This window comes from Esox lucius, chromosome 7, assembly GCF_011004845.1.
Source record: "Esox lucius isolate fEsoLuc1 chromosome 7, fEsoLuc1.pri, whole genome shotgun sequence".
Classification (NCBI taxonomy): Eukaryota; Metazoa; Chordata; class Actinopteri; order Esociformes; family Esocidae; genus Esox; species Esox lucius.
In genome coordinates, this window is record NC_047575.1 from 34,816,406 (window position 1) to 34,832,364 (window position 15,959).

Sequence of the window (15,959 nt, forward strand, 5' to 3'; positions counted from 1 at the left end):
CTAAACAATAAAATATATATTTTTTGCTATTGGATCAAGCCCAGACCTAAAGATGCCACTGGTTCTGTAAAGGGATCGTTCAACCTAGATTCATGTTTGGCTAAACCTGCGTTGTTCTTGTTGGAAGGCCCGTGGAGTCATTTTTCACATCAATCCATTCGCTTCTGGCCTGGAATTAGCATTATCAGCATCACCAACACTGAGGAATTCAAAGTGTCTGCCCCGATCCACAAAAGCTGCATTTCCAGCTGAGACCTACTCCAAAACCACTTCGAACTAAGACCAGTGGTGTTGTTTACCTCAAAGAACTTGTCAATGTTGTATTCCTCAAAATCATTTTAAATTTGTTGCTGAAAATCACATTTTCAACTAATCTGATACTTCCAATGTTTTCCGGTCAGTTTTGTTCACCGATCAGTGTTATTTTTTCTAGGAATGGGAAGTGTCAGCATAACTTTTGTAAACAACCACTTGGCGTTTGGTAGCTACGGATGACAGCATTGTAGTGGTTGTGTGTTGTGGCTACAGAATAGAGTTCCACAGTACCAGTTTGAAGTTACCGATTTTTTTAACGTCTGTTTCGTCAGTATGATTTTGTGGTTTGGACCGAGGTGAATTATGGCTTATGAAAAATCACTCCATGGGCCTTCAAGAACAACTCAGGATAAGCAGAATATCACACAAATATGAATCTAGGTCAAACTATCCTTAGCAGCATACTAAATATATTTTTATAATTGGATGCAGGGTAGAGCAATTATTGTAATTGGTTAATTATTGTCATGACTGGCACAGATTTAGTGATGAACTATACGTTTGCTTAAGTAAAAAAAAATAATAGTGTACGACTGAGTGGTGTCAATTTTATTGATAAATTATGCAACAAATTCTACAATAATATTATTGTCAGGATTCATACCCCATCCAGCTCAGTTCAGTGTATCAACCAACAACTTTCAACATGGCAGCTTTTGAGAAGGTGTTCATGACATAATTGGACATAGTGTGGTCATTACTGAGTGTTATATATACACAGCTTAATATTTACCTAAAAACATAGCCCCTGCTTACGTTAAAGGCTTGTAAACAATCTAGTGATTTGTTCCATTGAATCATTCATTTGAATGAAATGATGAGCAATGTATTGTCTGTGGTCCTATTGGTGTAACCAATACAAATGAAAGTAATGGCTCAAAAGATGTGCTGCTTTTACTGTATGACTAAAAATAATCTGTAGAAAGGCAAATTTCACATCCCAAATGTGCAGCTGGTCTATAGTCCACATTTGACAGGTGTTTTACTAGCTATCTTTAGTTAACATAAGCTACAGTAGCTGCATGTTTAATTAGCAGACAGTATAATTTCATTTAACAAAACGTCATAACGTTAACCACATCTTCTTCCTCAGATATATGAGAACGACAGTCCTTTTGTAGCCCTGCAACCTCCAGGTAAGTAATATAGTTAAGTCGTCACAACTTTTCTGCATCATGTGAATTATGAATCAAAAGCTCTATTCTGAAGATGGATGGCATGATACAACATTTAGCAAATGATCAGTTACTATTAAAACAGTTTATTTCAGAATTAATAAACTGCAAAGGAATAAGTTGCAAAGGAATAAGCACAATAAATCCCCCCCACAAAAAATAAATTAATTGATTTGCATTTTAATGAGTGAAATAAGTATTCAACCCCTCTGCAAAACATGACTTAGTACTTGGTGGAAAAACCCTTGTTGGCAATCAGAGGTCAGATGTTTCTTGAAGTTGGCCACCAGGTTTGCACATATCTCAGGATAGATTTTGTCCCACTCCTCTTTGCAGATCTTCTCCAAGTCATTAAGGTTTTGAGGCTGACGTTTGGCAACTCGAACCTTCAGCTCCCTCCACAGATTTTCTATGGGATTAAGTTCTGGAGACTGGCCAGGCCACTCCAGGACCTTAATGTGCTTCTTCTTGACCCACTGTGTTTTGGGTCATTGTCATGCTAGAATACCTATCCATGACCCATTTTCAGTGCCCTGGCTGAGGGAAGGAGGTTCTCACCCAAGATTTGACGTTACGTGGCCCTGTTCATCGTCCCTTTGATGCAGTGAAGTTGCGTAGTGTGTTACCAATTATTTTTTGGTGACTATGGTCCCAGCTGCCTTGAGATCATTGACAAGATCCTCCCATGTAGTTCTGGGCTGATTCCTCACCGTTCTCATGATCATTGCAAGTCCACAAGGTGAGATCTTGCATGGAGCCCCAGACCGAGGGAGACAGTTCTTTTGTGTTTCTTCCATTCGCGAATAATCGCACAAACCCTTGTCACCTTCTCACCAAGTTGCTTGGCTATGGTCTTGTAGCCCATTCCAGCTTTGTTTAGGTCTACAATCTTGTCCCTGACATCCCTGGACATCTCTTTGTGGGGAGTTTGGAATCTGATTGGTAACAAGCAGAAATTAGGAGGACTCCCTTTAAGTGTACTCCTAATCTCAGCTTGTTATCTGAATAAAAGACACCTGGGAGCCAGAAATCTTTCTGATTGAAAGGGGATGAAATACTTATTTCACTCATTAAAATGCAAATCAATTTAACATTTTTGACATGCGTTTCTCTGGATTTTCTTTGTTGTTATTCTGTTTCTCACTGTTTGAATAAACCTACCATTAAAAGTATAGGCTGATAATTTCTGTCAGAGGCAAACATACAAAATCAGCAGGGGATCAAACACCCCCCCCCCTCACTATATTGGTATGGTATGGCTAACACAACCAGTAGACAACATCTGTAGTAGTAGCCAACACCAAAGTAGCTGAATTTGCATTTGTCTACCCATACAATAAAACCTGCAGTAAACCTGCATTAATGCAATAAAGTTATTTTGGAAGCAGTCGTCACAGTGGCATGACTGAGTTTTGTGGATTTTCCATATAATGTATTCACATTATAACAGCAGTGTTGTGGCTGTGTGTGAACGGTCAGAAGTGCAGTCAGTTGAAAACATTCTAAAATGGGCATCAGCAGTTGATGCAAATATTTGACTGGCAATTCATATATTGACTAAAGTATCAAGATTTGGCAGTATTATTTTTTTGCCAACTCATGTTTGCATCACTTCAGGGTTGAGAGGCTATTTGTCCTGTTTATGCATACGATGTCAACTGGGGGCTCATTTATAAAACTGCATAGAATTCACAGAAAAATGTTGCGTACGAATGAAACACAGTGCTTAAGCACCAAAATATTCAGATTTATGAAAGCACGTCCCATGCTGATTTTCTTTTATAAATCACAACCTACTTGAAATTATGCGCATGTGTGCACGTGTATTGTCCCAATTAATTGATGCCCATAATTGCCTATAAATGTTCACTGTAACGCCCCAGATTAATATTAATCTAAACTGACTCCATGATTACAGTGACGGCAAATACCAACAGAAAACCTAAAAAAGGTTCTTGTAGGGGTGGTTGAACGACGGAAAAATATATTGTTTGGTGGACACTGTGTGAGCATTACAAATGCCAAAAAGGCGTTAGAGTGGCAGCATGTGGCGAACGCTGTGAATGTGACAGGCTCAGAAGGTCGGACCATCCCAGAAATGAAAAAGGTGTGGTGTGACATTAAAGTGGAGGCCAAAAAGCCCATTGCTTTACACAGTCTTTGTGCCACAGGCGGGGAAAGGGGGCACCGGAGCTCACCTCCATATGACGGTGTCATGGGTTGACCCAGGCCACCGAGCCACTACATTAGTCAATACCATGTCCGCATCACATTTGGACTTCAATGGAGTGATGATGCTTTCGATAGGTTAAAGCATATTCATTCCCACTGAGGGCCTTTATAACAACAATGAGCAGAGTCAATAGCTCCGATTACATTTGGGAAACTGGATTTTGCTGCAAATTGCACTTTTTTTACTTGCCTGTTCAACCACAGAGGAAGGATGCTTTATGTAGAGGGGCGTCAATCCAATGATATCTCTTAACACATCCGGCATAATGCAGCTGAAGGTTGGCTGAGAGATCCCTGACATGTCAACCAATTCCCTTTGAAAAGTGCCAATTGCCAGAAATCCGAGGGTTGTCACGACTTGTAGTACAGACATGGCTTGGTTTCTGCAGGTGCTTCTCTGTTAACTTGGTCCCCCTACAGCACAGAGATCCAAGATATTAGCTCTTGGTAATTGGCTCATAAGCCACACATCACTGGCCAGTAAATCTTGCTGGTCCCTGACAATTCGATCTCTACGAATTTTTCCATTCGCCAAATATTCCAACATTGCCAAAGCAGCCGTTGTGCATCATTACGCATTGCAATTGCATGCTTTTTTATACCCACCCATTTTATGGTAAAAGCCACCTAATTTCGTGACACTTTCAGGTGTGGCATTTGCACTGATTGTTCTTGATAATGACAGGGCCATTATCACATTGACAGTTATGCGCAACAAACAATGCCATGTTATCACGTGTGCATTTGTATCTGCCCGACCGAGGCAACTGCATCAGTTTAAACATAATTTGTCCTCATGTTCATCTTATTAATTTTGAGAAAGAATTACAGAACATGCTAGAAGTGTTGAATGATTACAGATACAATCAAGTATTATTCCCTATTCACCTTTACAAATATGTGGGGTGCATGAACTGATATCGCCGTTTGCATTTATCTGAAAATCCCAAAACAAAAAGGGGCACTCCAGGGGACTCTTCAATATGTGAGAGGTCTTATTTCGGAAATGTTTTCACAATTTGAAAGCGTTTCATCCTGCCATCAGTCGCAGTTTGCCCTTTCTCAATTTTTTGTGTGCGTACCCATGGGGCAAAGTGTGTGTGGAGAACTGCACATTCTTACGTGAAGTTAGTTTTTATAAATCTCAAAGCTTCTGTGGAAACTGGTGTATGCATTATTATATTATAAGTTCATAAATAAGGCCCCTGGTTTTGAGGTGGAAATTTAATGTCACATGATCTCAGCATTTATTATTTTTGCGTTCATTGTGAACGGGATTGTCCACTTTCTGAGACTATGAACGATATTCATTTAGGATGTGGGCTGAGAAACAACTTTAATGTTCTTCTGAATGACACACACATTCTTGTTTCAGATGCTATATATGAGCGATGGAATAAAATTCCTGTCAGTTTGAAAAAGAAAGCTGCCCAGTTGATGCACGTGTGTGGCTTTTGGTACCACATTCTCCTGTGTCGAGGGAATCACAACACCACACGCTGGGCTGTGCAAGTGGGCTTCATAGACTCAAAGTAAGATCCATGACCTCCCTGTCTCATTACTGCCAGTCTCAATCACAATTAGGGTTAAATGTGCCGTAGGTAATTTAGGCAGAGGATGTACTCAATAGACTTCTCACTTATTTTGCCTTTTAAACCAAAGATATGTTATGAAAGATGAATTTTGAGATGCAAAGGAATTTGAGATAGATGATTGTGACTCTTACCCTTTAACCCCAGATTCTTCAGTTTTGATTACCGTGTGTTACAGCTCAAATGTTCCCTTTTCACCTTTTCCTCATCTAGTGTCAGCAACGATTTGAGCCTGAAGAGACTGCATAGGATAGAAATTTTGGAAGCTATCCTGAGAGCAATGGATAAAGGATGTGTAGGTTTCATGTTTTTTCTTAAATAGCATTCTACAGGAAATGCAGTGTTTTATCTTAGGCTTATGTTGTTAACTTTTCTTCCTCCAGTTATTAGATGAGCAAACAAGACACATGGTCTGGATAAGTAATAAGTTTAACTTGGTAAGTTGAATGCATGTTTTTGCTTAATTGCCAAAAAAATACCTTGCAGTGCTAGGTAGTACTGTAATTCCCCGTTTATAACCCACACAGTGTATAAACCACACCGTTCATTTTATAGCTTTGTGTGCATACAAACCCGAGTATTAACCGCACCCATATATGAACTGCATTTGCCTGGATAATTATCTGTCATAGGGCGCTGCCAACATTTATTTGTTGAAGAATGAAGTCTGTTTTAAAACCCTGTAACACCAATTGTAGCATATTTGCTACATGAGTTTCTGAGACCTGTGTCGTCAAGCCATCATCTGTGAGAATGTTCACCGGTAGAAACGGCTTTTAAAATGCTAACTTGTGTATTAGCCGCACCCATGTACACTGCTCAAAAGAATTTAGGGAACACTTAAATCACACATCGGTTCTCGATGAAGGAAATATATAAAAAATCATTACCTTTACTGTACATTTTGCAGGCAGCATAACTTTCACCATGGCGTCTCCAGACTCTATCACGTATGTCATATTTGCTCAATGTGAACCTGCTCTCATCAGAAACATGCACACCAGTGGCCCATTGGAGGTAATTTTGTAGGGCTCTGGCAGTGTTCCTCCTTACACAAAGGAGCAGATAACGGTCCAGCTGCTGGGTTGATGCCCTCCTACGGCCCTGTCCAGCTCTCCTCGTGTAATGGTCCATCTCCTGGTATCTCCTCCATGCTCCTCAGACTGTACTGGGAGACACACAAATCTCCTTGCGACAGCATGTATGGATGTGCCATCCTGGAGGAGCTAGACTACCTGTGCGACCTGAAGGGGCTGTAGGTACTGCCTCATGCTACCAGTAGTGACAAGGATATTAGCAAAATACAAAACTTGAGAAGAATCAGTCAGGAAGGATTAGGAGAGAGCAATTGTCTGTGGACTGAAAAACCATTCCCTTTTTGGGGGTTGTCTTGCTGTTGCCTCTCCAGTGCACCTGTTGTCACTTATTTGCACCAAAACAGGTGACATTGATCCACAATTGCTTATGCTTCCTAACTGGACAGATGGATGTCCCTGACGTTTAAATGACTTGATGTTACACTTTGATGATTACGTTCCCTTTTTTTTTTTAGTGGTTTGTTATCCGCTTTGGGTGAAAATGTCTTCAAAATACATGTATAAGCCACGGTTTATAAACTGGAAATTACAGTATTAGCTAATCCAGTTGGGAAACTATACCATTAGTCGCAGCCTTTTCTATCATGAGTGTTACTGACTTTTTAGGGCAATGTGGTTTCTTCCTACAAGACCTGCCCTAGAGGGAATGAAACCATGATCTCCTGTTTCTTGCACTTGAATGTGAATCGTTGATTTTATCAAGTCATCCTCAACCGGATTTGCTGCAAGGTTCATCTAGCGTCAGCAAAAATTACCCCATGCAACATAAGCTTTCCATTCCCAACTATCGCTGATTTGGTGTTAGTGTCATGACAGTGTTAAGGAGTAGTTTTGGTATGGTGATGTTTTGCTGACTGAGAAATCCCATGTTGTCAGCATGTGCCGGAGGCCCTGGATGATGCAATGCGCTGGCTTGAATGGACAGGAGAGCACCGGATCAAGCAGCGGGTTCAGGAGCTGGGCCCCAGCAGGAACTGCTTTGCTGCCCTTCAGTTCATCTTCACGGAGTGTAAGAACCACCATAGAGTCAGGTGGTGTCCCTGTGCTTTTCACTTGGTGCCTGGTGATATACTGTGTTTGAGCCTCAGATGTACTCTATGTATTCTCTACCACCATCTCACTTGAATTATTAGTCCACTCATTCCCAAGAATCCTAGGAACATATGGTAGGTAACTCAAATGTTCCTAGGAGAGATCAGATGTTTTTTCATATTCTAGTAAGTTGGTTAGTATGGAATGGGTCTGAATATGAACATCATCAACGTCTTTCCCACCAGATGCTCACTATACCCAGGCCATGGGTGCTAACAGGAAAAAACTTATGTCTGAGCTTGCAAAGGGCCCTGACCAATGTTCTAATGAGGTAAGAGAAACTCTGTATTTTATCATATAGCTTTATCTGTTAGTGTTTTGTACAGGCTTTTGTTAGCGGCCTGTTTCTCGTCGTCATTGTATTATGTTTTTCCTTAGAAGTTACATTATAGCTAGTTTCAAACGAACCTTTCGGTTCATCAGCTGCTGTGGCAGGTAGGTTGAAGTGGTAATGGTACCAACAGCCTCTGCTGTGTGTATTTCCTGCTGTGTTGCCTCTGCCTAGCTTGAATCTGATGATACTGTTGTACACTTGCTGTTGCAAAGCCACCAAGCATGTGAACAATCGGGGTGGGGTCTTGCACAGGGATTTTATCATTCTACGCTCTCTGGGAATTGAAGCCATGAATCCCTTTTACATTTGTCCAGTTTTTCCTATGAATTGAATATGGCCATGCAAGTGATCTTGTCTAACTCCATTGGTTAAGCATTGCGGTTGTATTGTCTGGATTGTGAGTTTGCATACTTATGTGGTCCTGGGTTTTGTCCTCTTGCTATTGAATGCTTTTGGCAAGCTCGTCATTGAAACTGGGAATTTGTTCTCTGTTGAATTGCAGAGCTAAATCATGGTAAAATATATAAGGGCCACTCATTAACACTTAAAACAATTTAGGGGAGTTCTTGTGCTCGTGACTAATTGATTACATGCTGGGCAGCTGAGAGTCGAGGGTGGCCTGTTTTGGATGTCAGTTGGCCTAATAAGCTTTGCTAACGTGGCTAGGAACATTGGCATTGATTTGAAACGTGCCTGAAACAAGTACTTTAGTGTTCAGGACCTGTTATCAGAATTTTTTCCAATTTTTTAACTTGGTGTTAATGTTGAAAATCACGAATACATTTACTTTTGTTAACCATGCCTGGGCTACCCAACAGAAAGCATTATCCGGGAAGGTCTCAACAACTGTCCTGATTCTGCTGTCAACACTTGCTCCCTAACATACATCATTATTTTGTTTGTCAGGCATGTCTATATATCCCTGCCTTGTAGCGGTGGATGGTATGGATGTTTTAAATATGCAAACGGCAGAATTCATTATGATTTTAGAATTCCTATTTGAATACTAAATTATTTTGTTAGCTTTTATCTGGATATCTTTATCTGTTAGTTTTTAAAGAATTAATCTGTAAATGGTGTCAAACTGAAGATTTCATATCTGTATGTCCGAATGTCTTGAGAAAAATACAACTTTCCAGGTGGTGTCCTTTTTCACATGACTAATATAGCGCCCAGGCCTACTAAGTTGACCACACTAGAATTTACTTGAAATTATTCCTGCTTATGCAGCTGTTTACTATTTTGAGTTATTAATGTCATTATTTCCTTATTTCCTCAGAGAAGTGAGGAGATGAAGAGTAAAGGAAATGATCATTTTCAGAAAAAGAAATACGATTCTGCAGTGAAGTGTTATTCAAAAGCCATCAAATATAAGTAAGTTACATGTTCAGTTTTAACATGATTTATACTACCGTTCAAAAGTTTAAAGTTGCTTAGAAATTTCAAGGACAGTTTTTTTTCCATACATCAGAAATACAGTGTAAACGTTGTTAATGACTATTGTAGCTGGAAACAGCTGATTTTCAATGGAACATCTACATAGGCATAGAGAGGCCCCTTATCAGCAACCATCACTCCTGTGTTCCAATGGAATGTTTTTTGCTAATCCAAGTTTATTATTTTAAAAGGCTGTGATCATTAGAAAACCCTTTTGCAATTGTTAGTCCTGCCAAAAACTGTTAAGCTGATGAAAGAAGCCATTAATCTGGCCTTTAGACTAGTTCAGTATCTTCAGCATCAGCGTTTGTGGGTGTGATTACAGGCCCAAAATAGACAGAAACGAAGAACTTTCTTATTTTTGTTCTGAGGAATGAAGGCTATTCCATGTGAGGAAATTGCTAAGAAACTGAAGATTTTGTTCAACGATGTGTACTACTCCCTTCATAGAAGAGTTTCTATGGCGGAAATGCTCTGTTCAGTACATATTGGGCGCCATAGTGTATTCACACTTCACTGATTGGTGGAGAAAGTCTATGGTAGATGTTCAAAATAATTTAGTTGTTCAAAAGTTCTAATTTATTTAAATGTGTTACCAACACAATCTCCTGAGATGTCTTGTTAATTTTACTATAACTATAAGTGTGAATCGGCCATATGTTGATTTTGTAAAGGTTATCCTCCTCACTGCCTGCTGTAGCTATATTTACATTTGTGTAATTTAGCAGTTAACATAATTTCCTTAGTTTAACATTATAGTATACAGTGGATATAATGTCTACACATCCCTGTGAAAATGGCAGGTTTTTGTGATGTAAAAGAATGAGACAAAGATAAATCATGTCAGAAATTTTCCACTTTTAATGTGAACAATTCATGTGAAAAATAAACTGAAATCTTGTGGCTGTGTTCAGAATTAAACAATCACATTCAAACTCATGTTAAATAGAAGTCATTACCACCTTATCACCTGCCATCATTTAAAGTGACTCTGATTAATCACAAATAAAGTTCAGTTGTTTTAGTAGGATTTTCCTGACATTTTCTTAGTTGCATCTCAGAGCAAAAGCCATGGTCCTCAGAGAGCTTCCAAAGCATCAGTGGGATCTCATTGTTGAAAGATATCAGTCAGGAGAATAGTACAAAATAATTTCCAGAGCATTAGATATACCATGGAACACAGTGAAGACAGTCATCATCAAGCGGGGAAGATATGGCACAACAGAGACATTACTAAGAACCTACCACCTGCTGTAATATTTCCCATTTAGCCTATGAACCTGGTTGGTCAGTATCTAGTTTAATTGCTTAGTATTCTTTTTGTATCTTGTTAAATAGTTAACATTTATTTTTCAGCCCTTACAACCACATCATCTATGGGAATCGAGCACTTTGCTATATCCGTTGTGAAAAATATCTGTAAGTCTTTTCCAAACTATAAACTATTGTAAACAAACCTGTTTGTATATGACTCTCAGGCTGATGAGTAAAACATTAACATCATATTTTTGCAGAAAAGCTGTTGGTGATGGTAAACGAGCTGCTTTGTTACAACCAGAGTGGGCAAAGGTAAGAGTTTCCTGTGAGATTTATCAGCAATAAACCCCCATGTCATTTTAGTTAAGTTCTTTGAAACGATCAGTGTTAAAACCTTTTATTGTATAGAATAATGTGTCTTTAGGAAAGTAAATGCAGAGCTTGACAATAACGATGGCTCCCGGGCTAGTATAAAGGTAATTCTGGGCAATTAAAGCTAGCTACTCAATGTCCCGATTGGGCCATTTCAAAATTATTTGAGGTTGAAATAAAATAATCGCATTATAAACTCTACATCCTCCAGTTGTTTCTTAATCTGGCACATGCAGAAATAACAACTTTGCATTTCTTTTGCGATATGATGCGCGGCTGTGTGGTATTGGGTCTCACGCACGCATGCGTGAACTCGGGTGCACTGTGTTGTCTGCTGTAAGGTCCCAGCTAGAGCAGACCGAGGCACTGACAACTTTCGCAGAACAGTCCGCAATTAGCAAACAGCACCTGGTCTGCCTGACAGCCATGCAGGTGGATGACAATCCATCTTCAGGGCCCATGACCTTGGTGGTCAGGAATTCAAATGCAGATGCCCATTTGGGGATTGCATGACTTAAAACAACCGCACACCACAGAACTAAGGCAGATCAGCCATTTGCCTTGTTCACTCAGAGATGAATGACTTAGTAGCTATGTTTCATGTAAGAGTAAAACATTTTGACTTGCTTCTAATTATTAAAATCAATAAAAATGTGTAATTATTTCTTATGTTTTATATATCCGGGGTGCATTTAATAAAGGATTAAATATATTAAGTAACAAAAGTATTTGGTTTATGTTGTGACACTGATAAATTACAGTAAAACAGTAAAAATCTTGTTGGGGCCAGGACTTTTCAAACCCAGTTCAAAATGTTAACGCTGAGCCCTGAAATGTCAATAAATTGTTAATGCCCGAGTACCAACCTTTTATAAAAGGTGTTGAATTATGTCATCTTCACCTTCCTCTGTCCTGTGTGCCAGGGTCACTATCGGTACTGTGAGGCTCTCTTCCTCCTGGGGGAGCGTACGCGAGCGATGGAGGCCAATGAGTGGGCCCTGACCCTGTGCAAGTCTGACCCAGAGGGCATGAAGGACCTGCTGCAGCAACATGAGAAGTTCCTCTCCGAGATGGAGGCCAGACGCCTCTCTGCAGAGGATCGCAGAGGTATTGGCATAACAGTCACTCAGTCTTGTTTGCACATAGATTCTAAGTGACCCCATCCGATCCATTAAAATGAAAAAAACATTTCAAATGATTTTCATAATTTTTGAAAATGACGTTTTTTACTGTAAGATTAGAATTGTTTGTTGGCGGATCTAGTTTTGCAAGGTTACTTAATCCAGGTTATGATATGTAATGATTCTGATTATGTAAAAGCATTTATCTTAATTTGTAGTTGGAACATCCAGTAAAACTGCGGCTAAAATTGTGACAAGTAAAAGGTATGTTTTTTCAATTACGAAATAGAATTTGTGAAAAAACAGCAATTACGCGTTTGTGGATTGTTTTGAATATGTAACCCTGGCATGTCCTTACCTACAGAACGGAAAGTACCACCAGAGGCAACACTATGGAGACATCACAACAGACTGCTAAACCAGTCAGTAGGGTTGAGCCTTCCAGCAAGAGCAATGTTCTTGAGAATAAGGTCTGTTACTCAGACCTCATCAATTTGTTATTGTACATTTTTTTGCGTTCACGCTCTGTTTAGGGGCTTTTTCTCTGTGGGTCAAGCATCTATGATTAACATAACTAGTAGGGCTCATCCCAGTTCACTGGTTGACAGTTTAGACTGGCAACAGGTGGGCCAAAGGTCATTCATATTTTATAAATTACCGCCAAGTGGCCTTGTTTTATGAGAACATATATTACCCAAAAGTCCAACGTTACACCTTTCTTTTGAAACTTTTTGAGGGATATTCTGATGGGTTTTGTTCATTTTCCCCTCCAATGAATGCAAAGAGGCCTACATCACACAAAAAATATAGGCTTTGGTGATTTAATGAATGTAATCAGACATTGAAATATTTAATGTTGAGTGCTTCTTGGATAGCCTAATTGAAAACCAAATAGTAGCCTACAATTACAGAAATAGATGTGGTGTTTGTTAATTTATGCTTCTCAACAAAAAATAGGGCAATACAATGAGGCAGTTTTTGATTGTTCCAAAATAGGACTCTCAACGCAAGATGAATATTGATTGCTTCCAGTGTTTTGCAGAACAAATGTTACCCTAAATGTTTTAACCAATGTATGTTTATTTCTTGTCTTTTTCATGTCACTACCAAACCTAGTGCTTGGATGTCAAATTGGAATGTCAGACACAACCAGGTAAGAGACTTTTGCTTATATGGTAATTTTGAGCAATATTCAGACCCCTTAGCTTTCTCCATATTTTGTTGTGTTTATAGAATTTATTTATAATTGTAGTATAATTTTTTTTGCCGTTGATCTACACACAATACCCTGTAATGGCAAAGGGGGAAAATGTTTTTAGAAATGTGTGCCAGTATACCGGTCTCCCAGTCCCTGCAGCTGAAAAGCATCCTAATAGCATGATCCTCCCACCACCATGCATCACCCAGATATACTGCTTTGCATTCAGACCTAATAGTTTGGTTTTGGTCTCATCAAACAAGATTTCCATGCGCTCAGTCCTTCAGGTGTCATGTCATATGCCATAAAGGCCTTATTGATGTTGTGCTGCAGAGCTAGTTGTCCTTCTAGCAGGCTCTCCCATCTCTGCAGTGAAACTCTGAGGCTTTGTCAGTTGCCATTGTGTTTCTGGTTTCCTCCGTGACCAAGGTTAGTTACTTAGTTTGGTTTGATGGACATCTCTAGGCAGATCTCAGTGGTTTCGAACATCTTGCATTTCACAATAATTGAGCCTCCAGTGCTGCTGTGCCTTGACCAGAGTTAAATAGATTCCTTGGACTTCATGGTATTCGTTCTGATATGCACTGTGAATTTCGGGACCTAATATATACAGATGTGTGTGTCTTTCTAAATCCTATCTAATCAATTGGATTGGCCACAGATGTTCACCAATCTCTAGAGACCATAGAACACAGGATGCATTTGAGCTCCATTTGGATTGTCATGGCAAAAGGTTTAAATATTTATGTACATATTTCAGTTATTCCACTTCTAATAAATTGGCACACATTTAAAAAGAAAAGTTGATGTTATGGACAATTGTCGATCGATGGCAAAAATATATATTAAGTCTATAATACTAAAATATGTGGGGAAAGTAAAGGGTTCTGAATACTTTCCAAAGGCACTGTATATAGGCTACTGCTTTTTGATTTCATGTATTTTTAAAGGGGCATTTTATTTTTATTTGTACATGGTATTTCTGAATTAATAGTGAAAATTATAATGTTTCACAACATGTAATATCGCAATTTATTTTGGCAAATGCTGAAATGCAGAATTGATATTGGTCAACTGAAGCTATGCCGGCTTCTTTTTTCACATGGATCCTGAATCCATTGACAAGCATGGTGTACAGGGGCAAGCACACTCTGGCATTTCCTGGTTGCTGAAGTTCTACACAGTTCACAAAATTTCAGTGAGAATCGGCACTGTATATTGTTAGTCATTAGTCACTATACCATTTGTTTTTTTAAGCTAGTCTACCAAATGTAAACCTTTACAGTAATGTGATTTTAACATAGTTGTGATTGTTTTTGGTGGATATTTTTCGATATTGAAGATACTCAAGGTGTGAGAAAATACAAAGGCTTCATTGAAGGGTTAATACAGATATTTACTAGCATCAGATCTGGGTCAATACAGCACTGCCTTTTAGCCTGGGGCCACGAGGTTAACGGGATGTAGCCACATCTGGCATACGTCTGCCCAAGTTGCCAGATTGGGGCCCCAAGTATAAGGACACTTACCAAACACATTCCTGGACAGTCCATAGAGAATTACCTCATTTGGTTTCTCGCATCAATTTTCATACATAGACAAACAACGACCATTTTAAAACATGCATTTGCTTGCTGTATAAAGGATTTTGTTTAATGTGAACAATTGCACTTCTCCCAGCTGTCACATGGAAAATAAATTCTACAGACAGCCCGTTTTAATACAGATATTCCTTTAAAGGTTTTGTTGAAATGTCACTTGGTTATGTTGCACTCTCACATCGGTACACCTGCCCCACTCAACCAATGCGAAAAATGTTATGTTGTTTCCATTATGATTAGTAAAACTGGGTGTTGTCTGCCAACCGGTTGAGACATTTTGGTTTTTACTTCCTTGAGCTGTTTGTTTCCACATACTGCAAATTTGTTGATTTGGTTTGGTAGAAGGCACACCATGTTCTTTTCACAGAGATTTCTGAATCAAACTTTTTTCCACATAGGGAAAGATGAAGGGAGCGCAGATTCGGTGGATTATACCCAAAGGCCTCAAGACACAAAAAGGTATGATTTTACAATGGATATGTCAACAGTTTTGTCATTCTATTGACAATGAGTTTGTGTTCCAGTTTTATGTCTGTTTTAGCAGGCAGGAGATTTTCAGAGATTTTTTATTTCTTGTTTTTGTACTGAACAATTTACTCAAGTTTGCCACTCTGAATAAGTACAGAATGTTTTCTGTTTTTCTTTCAGGGAAATGGCTGATAAAAAGAGAAGCAAACCAGAGCCAAATGTGTCAGAGAAAATAAAAGGGAAGGGCAGAAATCAGCATTCAAAGGAGAAGGTACATACTCTGGGTTATTTCTGAATGGAAAGGGGCTAGGTGGTAAGAAATATGGTGCTGCATACATTTTAGAAGTAGTTTTCTTATGTATCATTGTTGCTAAAATAAAATTCTGACAATAGCCCATTAGCATAATTACCTGTCACACTGCTTTTGATATTTTACAGATTCATGTCCTATGATATCATTTATATTTTAGTTATTCAGCATATGCTCTTATCCGAAGTGACATGTTGATGTATAGATGGATGACTTGATTTAAAGCATAGGCCTATTCATCATTGAAATATGTTGATCAAAACAGCTGTAATGTCATTAAGTATAAAATATTTAATGGCTTGATCAGAATTTTTATTAAAAAACCTGCTTTGCTATCAGTGTCTATGACAAGTAGCCA

At 39.0% G+C, this 15,959-nt stretch overlaps 1 protein-coding gene across 6 annotated transcripts in view; it reads left to right on the forward strand.

Annotated features, from left to right (window-relative positions):
- ttc3 (tetratricopeptide repeat domain 3) overlaps positions 1 to 15,959 on the forward strand; it is a 32,236-nt gene that overhangs the window by 2,102 nt on the left and 14,175 nt on the right. For all 6 annotated transcript variants that reach the window (XM_010870853.5, XM_010870851.5, XM_010870850.5 and 3 more), the window contains exons 3-17: positions 1,409 to 1,451; positions 5,098 to 5,254; positions 5,528 to 5,609; positions 5,698 to 5,751; positions 7,288 to 7,420; positions 7,689 to 7,774; positions 9,117 to 9,211; positions 10,631 to 10,693; positions 10,789 to 10,843; positions 11,827 to 12,010; positions 12,243 to 12,288; positions 12,389 to 12,494; positions 13,141 to 13,177; positions 15,222 to 15,282; positions 15,472 to 15,562. In XM_010870853.5, coding sequence (XP_010869155.3) covers positions 1,409 to 1,451; positions 5,098 to 5,254; positions 5,528 to 5,609; positions 5,698 to 5,751; positions 7,288 to 7,420; positions 7,689 to 7,774; positions 9,117 to 9,211; positions 10,631 to 10,693; positions 10,789 to 10,843; positions 11,827 to 12,010; positions 12,243 to 12,288; positions 12,389 to 12,494; positions 13,141 to 13,177; positions 15,222 to 15,282; positions 15,472 to 15,562 — 1,293 coding nt within the window. The remainder of the gene's footprint in view (positions 1 to 1,408; positions 1,452 to 5,097; positions 5,255 to 5,527; positions 5,610 to 5,697; positions 5,752 to 7,287; positions 7,421 to 7,688; positions 7,775 to 9,116; positions 9,212 to 10,630; positions 10,694 to 10,788; positions 10,844 to 11,826; positions 12,011 to 12,242; positions 12,289 to 12,388; positions 12,495 to 13,140; positions 13,178 to 15,221; positions 15,283 to 15,471; positions 15,563 to 15,959) is intronic.